The sequence below is a fragment of the Alternaria atra genome (assembly GCF_907166805.1).
Source record: "Alternaria atra isolate CS162 genome assembly, contig: 21, whole genome shotgun sequence".
Lineage (NCBI taxonomy): Eukaryota > Fungi > Ascomycota > Dothideomycetes > Pleosporales > Pleosporaceae > Alternaria > Alternaria atra.
This window is the reverse complement of record NW_025091319.1, coordinates 3,735,541-3,750,910: the sequence shown is the minus strand read 5'-3', so window position 1 is coordinate 3,750,910 and position 15,370 is coordinate 3,735,541. Positions and strand designations below refer to the sequence as shown.

Sequence of the window (15,370 nt, the reverse complement as noted above, 5' to 3'; positions counted from 1 at the left end):
CAGCCATGTCAATGTCTACAGCAAACGTAAGGCATGCATCGCAGCATCTTAGTTGCTAGAAGAAGGCGACAAACAAGCAGGGAGTTTTCATGACATAAGCGCCGTAGGTTTTCTGGTAGATTGCTGTGACATGTGCCTGTCCTCAGACTCAACGTGGGCTTTTGATAAAGGAATGCCATTAGGATTGAGGAAAACTTACGTTATTTGTGATGATTATGTGGAGTGTAGTGCTATAAAGAGATATTTATAGGAACTGCACTGTTTCCACGGACTCGACGATAGCTAGAGTCCGGTTGCAGTGCGCGGGCAAAACTGGATGTTGTATGATCGAAGCCAACGGACACGATCCCGTAGCACATGCGCATTGAACGCTGCGAGTATTGCAGATAGGTAGGAGACGCTTGGAGAGACACGAAGAACGACGATTGGGATCGAGAAAGCAGTTGAATCGAATGGGATCAGCCGTATGCTGACGACAAGGGCAATGGATCAGATGAATGATGAGGTTAGCCACGCGAGGGAGATGGAAGAACGACCCGGATGCCCCACTTTTCGAAACGCGCTAGGGACGCGTCTAGTATTCACGATTGAAGCAGGCACCGACATGCCAGAATCTGATCATAACGAGACCCTCATTGTCGCGCGGTCATTCCGCATTATCCCTGCTACCTCATTCAGGGACTACGCGACAATCAAACTGTATTCCGTCGGTCGTCATTTGCGCGAAGAACCCCAGCCCTTCCTTGCTATAGGGCGGATGCGCATAAGTTCCTGTGCTCTGCAACCACACCTAGGCCGTACAACCAGCGCAGTCTTTGACCGCATGTAGAACCGTTTCTCTCAAACGCCTCGCCAAACCTATAACTGCAATACTAACTGCCATAGACGAGGCTTCATGCAGACGAAACGATCACCGATCATTCCAGTCCTCTACTAGACCTCCGTAAGCTCACAGCTTCTTGCCACCAGTATCAAGCCATTACTATCGATATCCGCCTGAGGGATGTCTCATACCTGAAGCCGCACGGTACCTGTTGAACTGCTACGGACCTGATACAGACCCTCTCCTATAGCACAAGTAGTTTGAGGAAAAGGCTGACAGACTGAGCAGACAAGCACTAGCCAGCTGGCGACATGGAATTTCGTACCCCTCATCTGACGCCGAAATATTCGCGAATACCTGTTGCCACTACTTCTGGCTTGACGTTGTGTACGGGTATGTAACATGCACACCGTTTTCACGCCGCAGGTGAGAGATGAGGTTGTTTATAATCGCAACACATGCTTCTTTGAAAACTTGCTCAAGACACAGACCAGATATTGATGTTGTAGCTCTCTGACGTTCGCCATCCCGTTGTTCGAATCCTTCGCTGCTACACGTTTGTACATAGTTACTTTGTATTGGATAAGCATGGGATAGACACTGGTCATGCATGTTTTCAGGTGTGCGTGCCATGTTATGGTGGTACATGGACTAAAGCGTCCCTTCCTGGTGATTATATTGGGTCGACATTTCTGACAGTATTCTACGAGGTTGGGTCCACCGAACTACGCCCTATTGTTGCTTTCTGAGACGACGACTACGCCACAGAGGTGGATTGGAACAAGAACGCAGACAAAGGAGGTGCCCTCATTTGCGGTCTCGAAGACTCCGGCCAGGTTGCAGGCCGTCAGATCAGGGACACTCGCGAACCACCGTCTGCTGCGAGTCAGTACAACGGTAGTCTCAAGACGGAATAGTCAGCATAGTGCCAGGCATGGAAATCGTGCAGGTAGTCATACAGTCGAAGCTTGCTGTGCGGATGGAAGCACATGCAGCTAACAACCGCCATTGCTGATAGAAGCCTGGCCACATTTCTTCACATCTCATATTTCATTGGTCCATGTGAGACCTAGGACAAGCCTCATCATCTCGAGGTAGCCTGGAAGTGATGAGCAGGATGCGATAAGGTGAAGCCCGCAGCGGCGCAGCCCGCACGGCAAAGGCTGTGGGGCCGGGGTCTTCCATGGTTCCTTCCGGCGCAAATGGCTCGACGCGCACAAGTGCATTTATGCCTTCAACATCCCACTTCGTGCCCGCGCAATCCATCATGATGTCGCATTGTCAACCTCCAATAAATCTACGGCGCATCATTTTTGCTCTTACGCAGGCAGTAGAAAGAGCGTGTTTAGCATGCTCAAAAACTACTGGGTGATCATTGCGGGTAAGGCCGCGCTTTCGGAGGACGTTCACTGAGGCGCAGTATGAGAAGCTCAATCCAGTACTTGGCTAGCCTTGAAAGGCGTGAGAGGCGATGGACCTCGCACACCCTCGAACCGCCTTGGTCGGCCAAAGCGGGCATCATGCTGCAATCAAGCCTCCCAGGATCTTCACTTGGTGTGTAGCGCGATCGTCGCAGATACAATGCATAGCTACTGCTGCTATAGGCGGAACTTACTGTTAACAAGACACTAAACACCGAGGTCGACTATGCCTTCGAGATCCGCCAAGAGGATGAAACGCCCGAATATGACGCCATACGGGCTCAACCAATCACAACAGCCACGGAAAAGCTCCTATCTACTAGACATCATTTCGATATTGCAAGCGATAAAGGTCTTGGCTCTTGGCAACGGAATTTATGTTCGATTGGGAAGGTATGGTAAAGAGGTGTGTAGGGGTTCTCCATCTACGATTCGTCCGTGCGGGGGTGATGGCCTAAGGCTGGCACATGATCCGAGCGACTTCCTACTCCAATATCACCGGAACTCTACCGTATCTCTACCTCCTTCCTTTTAGGCCACTTGCATCGTGTAGCGTAGGGGTACATGCAGCCTGTCCATTTTCCTGTCGACAGGTGCTGTTTCGATACGACGCAACACCCGGGGGCGAATGTCTTGTCAAGTGCCTTTTGGGGATTAACACCATGGGCAGGCGTCTTGTGGAATGCCCTTCGGTGATCATCATTCCGATACTGCTGAAACACGTAACAACATCTGGCAGCGGATGAGGAAGGAGATCTTTTGGTAGCGGCGGATGCAATTTGGAACTCTTGTGAAATGCCTATTAGGGACTACCTTTGTGATACCGCTGGATCACGTAACAACACCTTGCAGCCGATGAGGAAGGAGACTTTTCGTAGCGCCGGATCCAAGTTGGGATTCTATCTTGGATACTGATGGCCAAGGCATAATACAAGTCGCAACGCTGAAGCTGGAGTAAGTATAAGTATAGACGTGTGTTCTTGTCCAAGTTCAATCACTCCATCAGCATCTTCTTAGCATCTCGCCTCTGTAACATCTACGCCTCGTCTCTTCAGTCTTGTTCTCGAAACCATCGCCATGGAGCTCACCGGATTCCTCGCTGCCCTGGCAGTCTTCCTGCCTATCGTCTACGGTGCCCCTACCACGGCCGCCAACAGCCTACACCCCGAGATCCTCGCTGCCATGAAGCGCGATTTGGGACTCGATGCTGAGCAGGCGCATGTCCGTGTTGCCCGCGAGCTCAAGGCCACTGAGGTCATCGAGCAGCTACGTACCAAGGCTGGTAGCTCCTTCGGTGGCGCCTGGCTCGTCGATGGCGAGCTCAAGGTCGCCGTCACTGACGAGGCCTTGACATCTGATGTCGCTGATGCTGGTGCCACCGCCTTGGTTGTTTCAACTCCTCTCTCCAAGCTCCAGGAAGCCCAGAAGGCACTTGACAACCTGGACATTGAGTCAGCCCTTGGCAAGCGCTCAGAGGCCGCAAACGGAATTGCGGCTTACTATGTTGACATCGCCGCCAACAAGCTCGTACTTGAGGCCCTTGCCGACAGCACCGCTCAGGCTGAGGAGCTGGCCAAGCAAGTCGGCCTCACTGAGGCCGAGTTCGAAGTCAAGACCGTTCAGGCTTTGCCGACCACATTCGCCACCATTCGCGGTGGTGACGCCTACCTCATCAACCGCGCCGGACGATGCTCTGTCGGCTTCTCTGTCACTGGCGGTTTCGTTTCTGCTGGCCACTGCGGCACTACTGGCAACACTGCCTCTACCACCGCCGGTGCTACTATTGGAACCTTCGCGGGTTCAGTCTTCCCAGGAAACGGCGACTACGCTTACATTCGCGGTACTACTGGAAACACCTACACTGGCAGAATCAACAACTACAACGGCGGTACACTTCCTGTTTCAGGCAGCACCGCTGCCGCCACTGGAGCCAGCATCTGCCGCTCCGGTTCCACCACCGGTGTCTTCTGTGGCACCGTCCGCTCTCTGGGAGCCACCGTCTCTTACGCTGAGGGGCGTGTTACTGGTCTCACCCAGACCAGTGTCTGCGCCGAGCCCGGCGACTCTGGCGGTTCTTGTAAGCAATAACCCCATAATAACTGCGATTGATACATATACTGACTTCGTTCGTCAACATTTAGTCTACTCTGGTGCTCAAGCCCAGGGTGTCACCTCCGGAGGCTCTGGCAACTGCCAGAGCGGCGGAACAACCTACTTCCAGCCCGTCAACGAGATCCTGTCAGCTTACGGACTCACTCTGACCCGTGGTTAAGTAGCTCTTTGTTACAATCCTTGGCAAGGCGGTTCAGAGGGACATTGGTAGCAGGATTCGCAAGTTGTATATATTTGAATCCAGTTACTCTTTGTGACAATCCTTGGTAAGGTGGTTCAGAGGGACTTTGGTAGCAGGATTCGCAAGTTGTATATATTTGAATCCAGTTGCAAGCCAATTTGTACCACACTTGAAGGTTCTGTGATGTAGGATGCATGACTGATATACAGTTCTTTTGGATAGCAGTGATAGTTTGACTATGATTGCACACACGTGTCGATTACAACCCATCCTGCATTCTTTCTTATATAGTCGATCCATGCACTTCATAGGCTTCAGTATCGACTTGAGTATGTAAAGCAAGCGCAGCTGCGCCGAACGAGCTGACAAGAGCTGACAAGAGCTGCATCCGTATCGTTCGGCATCCTGATATGATCCAGTTCCAGAGTCCGCCGGAGCAGGTTTTCCAGCTTTTCGATTGCTGCTCGCGGAACTTCGCCAACGACAACTACCGCCCGAACGTCATTCATGGAATAATATTTGTCCTTCGCTACTGTTTCTCGAATGGAACTATTCAGAAAGATGTGGGCATGATCCCCGTATTCTGGTGCACCTAAACAAAACCAGTACTCGCGGTAGAACTCTCCATTGGAAAACGGATAGTCCTCTACTGGAACACCACTTCGAAAAGCCCGACACGCATGTAACTTTGTTTTTATTATTCAATTCCGATGATCAAGTTTGTAGGGCCATCCTCGTTACGATCTTAAGATGCTCGACCCGTCCTGTCGCATCAATGGGAGAAGTCATAAGTCTCGCAAGCGGCTCGTGCTCCATATCTTCTCATGAACAATCTATCGTCATCATCGGGCAAGGTGGAGGACGCTCCGTAGGCGGTGCCCCAGGCAGAATGTTGGAGATTGCAGGGCAGATCAAAGCAGAACATCTAGAACGATGGCCTGGAGTTTCGGCCAAGTCGTCTGTGGCCACGCCGATGACAGGGCGGAACATGGATATTGTGGCTTCGCTATCGTAGGCGCCAGGCTCGTCTTGTTGATTGAAACGGTGCGTCGCATGCTCGAAGTACGCGAGATACTCGGACGCGGTCTGATACGTTCCCAGTCCTACAAAGACGGGTGAGTCGACTCTAGAAGCTACGATGGTCGATGGGTTCGTCGTAATGGCGAAAGGCCCCCTATTGTAAAACTCGATGGTCTTTGCATGCTTGCGTACATGCGAAGAAGATACATACTTTCAGTATCGACTTCGTCATTCAATCAGTCGCAGAAACCACACGCTACTTACCAGCCTCGATGTCGCTGACGGTTCTTTTTTCTCTTGGCTTCCTACTTGCCTAGGTAACACGTCGCATGCATTAGCGAGGGCGAACATGCCTCACAGCCCTTACTGCAAGACCTTGGAGAAAGCGCCATGGGCGCTGAGACCATTGTTCCTGGAATCGTGGCAAAACTCTGACTGAAACAAGCTTCTTCGTAACCGCGACACTGGAATCGAGGCTGTGACGTCACGTGATCCGTACAGCCTTCCAGGGTTCCGTAGTAGCTAGGGAAATGCAGTACGGAGCAACAAACATCAGTAATCTGCTTCGCAAGGCAGTTTCACGAAGACCATGCACCCACGCACTGCGGCACTAAGTAGCAAGTTTGGCAGGACCCGAGTAGTCCGTCCACTTGCGCTATGCCGAATCTAGCCAGCATAGCCACTTCCTGCGCTTCGTTCATTGGTCAGGACCCGTACTCGGGGTAACAGACACAAAATCTTGTTGTCTCACTATTGCTAAGTGTTGCCGTCGCAGTTCCGAAGAGACCGATCGATTGGATGGCGGTGCCACAAGGCTCTCTGTATGTACACGCGGCGTTGATACAGCTGCGGCCACAAGTAGTTTTGTTGTTGCCTGGGGGATAGTGCGACGGCTTTATGCTTCATAGTTGGACTTATCAGGCTGGCAGACTTCAACTTGTTTCCGCTGTACAGTACCATTTACTTCTTTCCAACAACAGCACTACTCATATCAACCCGCATCCACGAACCTCCAAAGTTTACTCAGTAGGCAAAATGGCCATGGCTCAGGAACGACCTCTTCGCATTCTCACTCTTCTTACTAGCGCTCTCGCACTACCTCTTCTCATTGCCACGACAGTCATATCCCTAGAGTCCCCATACTGGTATAGCCATCGCGATGTAACAGCGTTTTGCTTTGGTTATATTCCACTCGCCATGACCGCCGTTGCGTCTACCGTGAGCATGGTTCATCAACGAAGGCGTGGTACCGTACCAGGACCCAGGTTCAGTATTCTAGACGGGTTGGCTTGTATCATGTATTTTGCGATACTCATTCCGATCTGGGCAGTCGAGGTTGGCGACCTGGGCGCACCAGGATATGGCTTGTTAGCTGGATACACAACTTCTCCCATGATCGTCAACATGTAGGTCAATTGGAACGTTAGCTTAGCAGGCAGATCATTGGCTAATATCTTGACAGGTTCGTTCACTCTTACTTCTTCGCCTACAACGCCCGATCGATATGGTCTTCGTTCGCTGCTCCACAGGTGCATGAATGTCCTAACTGCCACAACAACTTCACAGTAGGCGTCCCGCAGATCAAGGAGACGAGCAAGAGTGGAGAGCGGTACAGTCTACTGCGTGGGGAGGACTACCTTGATACTGATGCCGACGCGGAGCACTACATCGATACAAGCGCTAGGCCTTCCGAGGAGCAGCTACGCCCCGAGTGTGACGACAAGGGTGAAGGTGAAGGGAAATCCATCATCGATGTATGAGCAGTGGCTTGGTATAGTCAGCGCTCTAGGTCTACGCTGTTCGTGCGACAAAACTCCTGAGTCTGATGGGGAAGGGAGAGGAACTGATGTAGCGATATTGGGGATGTTTGGAACCGATGCCCACACACGGATGTGGTGGCTCGTCAAAGACCTAGCAGGATGGCTTTGGCGCCACGAGGCTTGATGAAGGCGAACTAGATATATAACATATCTCTTTATTGGATCTGCTATGGTACTTTGGGTTCATTCGCGATCGATTTGCGTTTGCGTAGTTTATTTGACTTCCTATATGTACACGTTCTCGCTCGGGCGATCGCAAACCGAGCGTCTCTACTGTCGTCGTTCTAAGCGTATTGCGCTGGAAACCTCTCTCCTTGGTCCCACTACAAATTGCAAAGTTAGTAAGCGTTCTTTTTCAGCACCAGCGCAAGACTTACGTGCTCAACGATGCATCCGCCTTCCCAACGAAACCGGTCAACAACCTCCCCAAAACTCCCGGTTTGGTAGTTGAGCCAGCTTTGTGGGTTCTTAAAAGCTGTACGTAACGGTGTAATGTTCTGCGAAGCCCAAATTGGGGAGAGAATGTTCCATGCGGAGTCAGACCCGTTCTGTGCAAGAGGGTTGTGGTTCTATACGTGGTTTGGTTAGCTGTCGTTGATCCTTTTGTAAAAGTCATGACTCTCTTACAATATAGTCTTTCGAGATGTACTTAAACGCCTCACTGATATCTTGCTTGTAGATAAAGGCTTGTGCGAAGGCATCAGCGCGTTTCGCTGTCTGTAATTCGGTTGTGTTCATCACACGTACGCATGGTGCTGGCTTTGTAGGGCGCGCCTGGCGGGCCGCGAGTACGTCTGATCTGCTATGTAACTCGGCTGGAGCAGCCAGAACAGCTAGAGGTGCAAGCACTGCAGAGGCGAGGATGGTGAAGCGCATGTTGAAGAAGTGTAACGAAACGTGAAGCTGGAATACTGAAATGGCAAACGATGTACCAACGAGAGTATACTTATACCATGAATATGTACCTGAGTATCATCGTTGTACCCTGCACAGACCTGCGATCTACTTCAGACTGACAATTTACGGCGCAATCTTCTAGATTAATGCGCCTAGCTGCCCCACCGGCTGTATTCCGGGGTTACATTCGAGGCGCTATCGCCATTTGTGGTATTCGGATTTGTCGTAGCCTTGGGATGTTATCGACATCTTGTGTAGTGGTCGGCAGTTGTGGCGAGCGTGTTTGTACTAAGATTGTTCGTAGGCTCAGGAAGTGGGCAGGTTCACATAAAGGGGACGCGAATCTGGCCGGGGTCTGATGACGTTTGCGCACCTGTGTGGGGCCTCAATCAACGCCTGCACGTTCTTCGCAACTCTTGGAAACGTCAGATATGTGCTCTGGAGCAGAAGACCGAAGGTTAGTGGGCTGGACTTGTCAACAATTTGACCGACACTCCGTATCTTCTTGATCACGCCTCGATACGCGCGTAAATCCCCGAGGCACCTAGGTACAGATCACTATCTTCACAACGACACCACCGAAGCTCCATTAATCGTCGCCCTTTAACTGATAGAAACTGCACCTTGGGGGCACTAGGTTCTTCGTTTTCTAGTGTACAACATCAAGCAAGCTGCTGAGAGCAACCTCTTCAGATGCACCGGGCAGGCCCTGTTCCCGCGGCCGACTGCTGGATCTATCCTGGGGGAATCACAACTGCTATGTAGTAGTTTCCAGGCACATCAATCCCTTCGACCCGATGACACACTCTCATGACTATACGAACGACCTAAAACTCTGCTATAGGTATGTTTTTGAAACGGCTTGCGCATGTTGAGCATTTCAGTTAGTCTTTGTAAAGGTTAGATCAAAGTGCTGGATACCCACTATATGTCGCTCATTGAGGACGTTGGCATCGTAATCGTGGATTATGTCTGGATATGTCGACTCTGGGTGCATATTCTTCAAACTTTGATGAAGGTTGTGGAAGCTTTCCGGGGAATCAGGGCGATGAGTCGCTTGAACAAGTGAAGGGTTTGTTCATGTATAATGCCTCGTCCTGCTAATTGCGGATAGCGACACACTCCACGTCTTTCTGCAGACGCGGAAGGCCACCGGACGCTATTACCAGAATGTCCAAGATCGCCCAACGCCAACACAAGCATTCTGACTTGGATGACCACCAACTTTGTTGCTTTGCTACTCTAACAAGTGTTCCAGTCCTATTAGTCACCTTCATCCTCGTCCGTCATTTCATCGTCTTCGCTTGCCATCCTAGACACGGTCTTCTGCTCGCCCTCGAGTCTTCTCACTGTCCGAACCATAACCATAGTCGTGAAACATTTGCAGCCTCTCCTTCACGATTGCTACCTTCTTGCGCTGCATCTTCGCGGTGTCCTTGACAAGCTTCATTCCCTCACCTCGATACTTCAAACCATCTACGTTTCGCGTAGCCCGTCTCCTCTCCTTCGAATAGAATGGAAGCTGGGTGTATTCGAACGGTTCTCCATAACTTCCAGTGCTGTTTCGGAATAGATCACGGGTCTTGCTGTACACCTCGGGAAGGTGAAAAACAGTCGCGTTGCAGCCTTCATCGTCTGATGAGTGCTCAGAGCCAGCGGTTTCCAGGTACTCCTTGTAGTCGTCATAGATCTCTTGTTGCGGCTTCTGGAGCCTTGTGTTGGCCCGTTCGTCATTCAGGCACTTCCAACTTATAGCATCCTTTCCCTGAACCTTGATGATGATGGTACTTCGAACAAATCGCCACTGCGTCGTTCTTGCTAACTTCGAATGTTTCGTCAGACTCCAGCTTCTCGATCAGGGTGCGCTTGACTCGCTGGCGCCAATTACCAAGCCCGGTCGTCTTCAGTAACGCTAGAGTGTCTTCAGCATTCATGGTAAGAACGTCAGCGAAGAAGTCGAAGCCTTTCTTGTCTTTCTTCGAAAGCAAGTTCAGGAATGCAGGGCTAACACCGAGGATGTTGAAGTCTGCCATCATACCTCTCGTGGAGTGTACCAGGTGCTGCTGGCGGTCATGTAACACCCCATGAACTTGGTCGATAACCATATCGCACACATCGAAAGCTCCGATTGTATGTGCAAACATGTAGAGATCTTCCAGCTTTTGCATCGACCACTGTATCTTTGTGGCTCGTAAGTCCCGGTGACCTGTGTCAAAGATCTCGACAATATCGTGAGTGGGCAGGGCAGGGCAGGTCGAGGCGCAGGCGAGATGCAGGCGATAAATTGTGTAACAGTGCTGTCGACTATATCATCTTCATACTCGATTAAGTCGATGATCGAGCCTTCTCTGGTGGCGTTGCGCACAAAGGCACAGTGTTCTACAGCTAGCTCTCGGCTCAGGAAAGGTCGGGTAGGATGTCCACGTCGAGCGTCGTCGACCTTCCGCTTGAAGCTGAGAACGTTTTTGCTTGCTTGATGGATCTTGAAGCGCGTGACTTCTGCACCTTTCGCCTGCAAATCGCCCACATCGACCGTCTGTTGCTTGGCAATAAAGTCGGCAGAACTGGAAGTGTTAGCATCCGTTGTCGGAATGGTGTTGGTATGGAATTTCTTACATTTTTCTCTTCTTCTCAAACTCGAAAATGAGTTCGTTCGATACCGGTCTCGCCTGGACCTGCTTCGAGAGAAGCCGCACTAAGCTTTCGTCCTGTTCACGTAGTATTCTGGCACGATCATCTTCCGGTTCCGATACCACGGCTTCCGCAAACTTCTCCCGGGCCCTGTTCTGCGATTGTGGCTCACAGGTCTGCTAAGCGTTGCGCGTCAACGTGGGGATAAATTCGTTGTTAGCCTGAAGCACATCGACCGCTGGCAAGACCTTTATTGTAGCTGGTACGTGAATTTTCCTTTGCGAGGCGGTTTTCTTGAGACTATTGATAGTGTCACTTCTCGTGTTGCAGATGGTGAAAGGATTCCAAAGTTCAAGTCGTGAGCAGGGACAAGAGTGGAAGTTGATAAGTCTAGAAAGGCACGCGAGATTGAAGGTCAGATGCCAAATAAACGCGCTGTAAGAGTCCGCCACGTGAAAGCTAAGCCCGCTCAGCCCTCCGAGTGGATTGAATGATGTCCATGCAGTGTTAGGTAAGCAATGGGGGCAATGCGTCGCTACGACCAGCAAAGCGAAGGTGAAAATGAGATTGAAACTAGCAAATACTTCAAGCCTCTTTCACTTAGATGGTAGGATGGATGCAGCACAAGGAAGTGCAGGAGCCGCAGAACTCCACTATTGAAGGGAGGGTGTAGAGACAGACATACACCTTGGGGTTTGTTGTGCCAGAGGATTCGCAAGTACATTCGTGTACATTATCGTTGTTTGCGAGCGCGTAGAGTACTCAGATCTTATATAACGACTTCTGGAGTAGACAAACGAGATTGAACCACTCTGAAAGCTCACCTCCGATCGCATGCATTTAGCTAAGTCTTTCCGGAATCTCTAAACTGATCCATGAAACCTTGACAGACCTATACACACTCATTCCTTTCTACCTGATCAGTCCATCACAGCCCCCACAACCTCTTCACCAAACTTCCACCCCAGAAGTTTATAAAAGCTAACCTTCATAGCCTGTCTCTCTATATCTTCTAGTTCCTCTTCCACTGGATCTGCCTGACATGCCTCGCCCACCTTGTTCAAAGTCATTCCTACCCAATTCTTTCTTCTTTAGTTCTTCTCTTTCGGTCCTAGTGTACACTAGACGTGGGTGTACGAAGTAAGTATCTGTCTTATATGCGGTTCATACAGAGACACTGACACTCGCAAGGTCTCACTGTCTTCCGCTCCTCATACCATGTTGGACCCCACCTCCTTAGCTCCAAGATATACCGTGTTTGGTAGCTACGCTACCATAGCCGGTGGCGTTATACATATCCACGACATATTTGTGCATATGACTGTCAAGGATGCACCATTCGATGACGGCGAGAGCGGCGACGGGGACGGCAGAGCTGGCGAAAGTATGGAGAGGAGTTGCGGTGGCGTGCACAAGGTGGGGTCGTGTGGAACGCATTCGGCGTATTTTTATCCGCTTTCAGATGCCGTGGATGTGTATTTGTTTGATGGTTTCCAGCAAGCGAGCCTGAAAAGAGACATGTTTTGGACTTGGCCATTTGTCTGAAAGGGTGTGTGAGCGTCATGGTGAACTTTCACTTCGGCGGGCGACGACATAGTGTTAGTAAGCTCTTCCCATTGTATGGTTAAAACCATAACGAATTAGTCGCAATTATTGGACGCTTCTCGTCTAAGACAGTTGGCAGGTGAGACGATTGCAGTACAGGTGTCGTAGAGTTAGTGTACAGGTATAGTATCACTTTGCGCTGTACCCGGGATGGTCTCGCGTTTTTGCATAGTTATATTGACCAAATGTATACAAGGTTGCATTATACGTAGTACCAAGTAGTACCTCTGGCGATCCAGAAGTATGTATGAGGAGGCAGGCCTGGGGAGGTTATATGAACCACGGTGATCAATGCAGCTTTGAGAGATCAAAGCTCGTATGATATTTCTTCCAACTGCCAGGTATGTATAAGACCGAGCCGAGGAAAACGACTGAATTCCCAGAAAATCACCAACTACTATTCTTCACGTCCCTTCTTCAAGCCAACAGCAAGCTGCACAACCCAACGAAGGAGGACCCCGCTCTCCTTCTTAGACTTGCCAATGCCGACTCAGACTAATCTCATCACTGCCAGCATCCAAACCCATCTTCTCGTATGCGCGCCGACTGGATGAGGTTTTGGTCAACACTTCCAGCGAAATGATGATATAGGCTTCTCAAGACCTGATACACTGAGCCCGCAGCAGCGCACGGCACCAGGCCGTAACGACTACCTTGCGCTCAGGGTAATGATTGGACAAAAAAGTAGGGTCAAACTGCAAGAAAACCAGCATCGGATACTACAAAAAATAGCCCGGAGGTCATACAAGGTTCTTACTTTAGAGAAAGTGGATATATAGTTGGATAAGGCCGCATGGAAGCGGAGTGGAGAAAGGCCTTGTTATAATGGATTGGGTGAGCTGTTGAAGTTCGTTGTCGAAGGAGCAAAGAAGGTCAGGAGGGTGTAGTTTATGTAGATCCCAGTGTGATGCTAGCAGTTTGTCGGTCTGTGCGTAGCCTGGAGCCTTTCACCGACACATGACCCGCCTGCCACAAGCCTATGAGAGCTCGAGAAATTGAATATTATCTATTTGATTTATAGGAAGAGGCGATTCACGATCGAACCACAACGTCGATCAGACCTCTCCGCTCTTCTGCGCCCTTAAAATCGCACCTTCACCGTCATTTTCACTTTCACTTCCAATGCGTAGCTGGATCGTCCCCAGAATGCATCTAATCTACGAGTCGTCGCTTTCACGGATGAGATCCGAGTGACCACGCAGATAAAGTATCTCTTCCTGGAGTTCTTTGAATGCCATCTTCCGGCTGTTGACGTTCTGTTCATACCAATATGGTATGATGGCGAGAAGTTGGAGAAGAACTTCGCTTGAGGGAGTATTGCCTGATCATATCCAGAAGTGAGATTTCTTCCACCCCAAGAACGACGAATAGCTTAACAGCGTGGTGTTCCGCAACGAAGTAGCACTGGGCAGCTCCAGGGACTCGTTCGAGTTTAACCGGTCGGCCCGTACAGTGTCCGTGCACCCAACGCCCGGAGTCACCGGACGCCCGCTCCGAGCCTTGAAGCCCATCACAGAGATGAGGCTACAGAGCCACGTACAATAGTTATTACTACGAAAGTCTTTGGTGGAGTACTCTATAGACATATGCGATCAAGTTCCTCTATATATATTATTTATATAAGGTGGCGGTGCGGCCGCTACGTGTAGTGTGGGTTCGCACGGGCGGAGGAGGCGTCGCAGGCTTCGGGCGACTACGAGCACCTACAGCACGACGCGCAGGCTTTGGTTTGACTACAGAAGCTTTTGAGGTTGTAGATTTGCCTCTTTGGGACTGTTGTATACCTTTTGCAGAGTCGCGAGCCTGTTTAGCAGCGGCTCTGGCAGCCTTCTGCGCGTCTATTGCTCGGCGTTCCTCTGCCTTAACCTTTGCACGCTCTTCCTTCTCCCTCGCCCGCTTTTGACGCTTCTCTTCCTCAATCTTCTCCTTGTATAGCTTATTAGCAGCTGCTAACTCCTTCATCTCTGCCTTTCTTAGCTCTTCTTCCTCCTTCTCTTGCTCAGTAACTGCCATGCGGACGCGCGCCTCTTAAATAGCTCGAGGAGACCACACCATCGCCCCGCCGTGATACTCCTAGTGCTGTTGCAAGTCTAATTGCCTGCTAGGTTGCTTCTGACGCTTCTGTTTTAGGTATAGCTTCTGCCGCAAGCCTTCTAGTTCGTTGTGAAGGAGCTCTACCTGTGTCGATAGGTGGTGGATAGTTTGGCCAAGCTTCCGTGCACCTGCACTGCGAGGATCCTTCACCTCTGCATGCAGTGTAGTGCAAGCTCTAAGCTAATCCTCTGCAGAATAGGCTGTAGAACTAGAAGAAACTGAGCCTGAGTCGCTAGGTGTTGCGTGGCGGAATCTATCCAGTATAACGTCAGGGTTCATCGGGCTTATCCCTGTGGCAGTGAAGGCGTTTTGTATAAGCTCTTCCTCAAATGTGTGCACCCAGGCAGGCCAGAATAGGTGGAAGAAGTCACCTTTCGTCAATGGCGATAGGCCTTGAGACTTCTGGAGGTAGTCATCGAGCTCGGAGGCGTAGGCGGAGGAGAGTGGCTTGAAGCAGACTACATCCAACGGCTGCAGCGTCTGTGTACTATGAGGTAGCAACACAGCGAGTATAATTCGATTTTGATCGCAGTAGTTAATGAAGTCCTGCGTTAGGTAACTCCCGTGGCTATCTACTATTAAAAGCCTGTAACTTCTGCGCGCCTTTAGCTTTGTATAGCGGTTAAATACCTGTTCAAGCTAAGCTAATCTAATATTATTATTTGTCCAGCTAGTAGGCGAAGAAGCTACGTGAATTAGGTGTGTTCCTGCCTCAATATCGGCCACCCAATGGCTCTGGATTGTGGAGTTTTTTGATGCGAATATG

General features: G+C 50.4%; 4 protein-coding genes across 4 annotated transcripts; 2 read left to right on the top strand and 2 right to left on the bottom strand.

Moving 5' to 3' along the window:
* Positions 1-3,321: 3,321 nt before the first annotated feature.
* Positions 3,322-4,516, top strand: ALTATR162_LOCUS1669 (uncharacterized protein; the record flags this gene model as incomplete). Its single annotated transcript, XM_043309267.1, has 2 exons — positions 3,322-4,321; positions 4,386-4,516. The coding sequence occupies 2 exons, from the start codon at positions 3,322-3,324 to the stop codon at positions 4,514-4,516; spliced, it is 1,131 nt and encodes a 376-aa protein (XP_043165202.1).
* Positions 4,517-6,592: 2,076 nt separating this feature from the next.
* On the top strand, positions 6,593-7,317 carry ALTATR162_LOCUS1668 (uncharacterized protein; the record flags this gene model as incomplete). The annotated part of the gene is made up of 2 exons (XM_043309266.1): positions 6,593-6,963; positions 7,020-7,317. 2 exons carry the CDS (start codon positions 6,593-6,595, stop codon positions 7,315-7,317), a joined length of 669 nt encoding a protein of 222 aa, XP_043165201.1.
* A 344-nt stretch (positions 7,318-7,661) lies between these two features.
* ALTATR162_LOCUS1667 (uncharacterized protein) lies at positions 7,662-8,253 on the bottom strand (the record flags this gene model as incomplete). Its single annotated transcript, XM_043309265.1, has 3 exons — positions 7,662-7,700; positions 7,755-7,946; positions 8,005-8,253. The coding sequence occupies 3 exons, from the start codon at positions 8,251-8,253 to the stop codon at positions 7,662-7,664; spliced, it is 480 nt and encodes a 159-aa protein (XP_043165200.1).
* Positions 8,254-9,586: 1,333 nt separating this feature from the next.
* ALTATR162_LOCUS1666 (uncharacterized protein) lies at positions 9,587-10,307 on the bottom strand (the record flags this gene model as incomplete). The annotated part of the gene is made up of 2 exons (XM_043309264.1): positions 9,587-10,045; positions 10,098-10,307. The coding sequence occupies 2 exons, from the start codon at positions 10,305-10,307 to the stop codon at positions 9,587-9,589; spliced, it is 669 nt and encodes a 222-aa protein (XP_043165199.1).
* Positions 10,308-15,370: the final 5,063 nt, after the last annotated feature.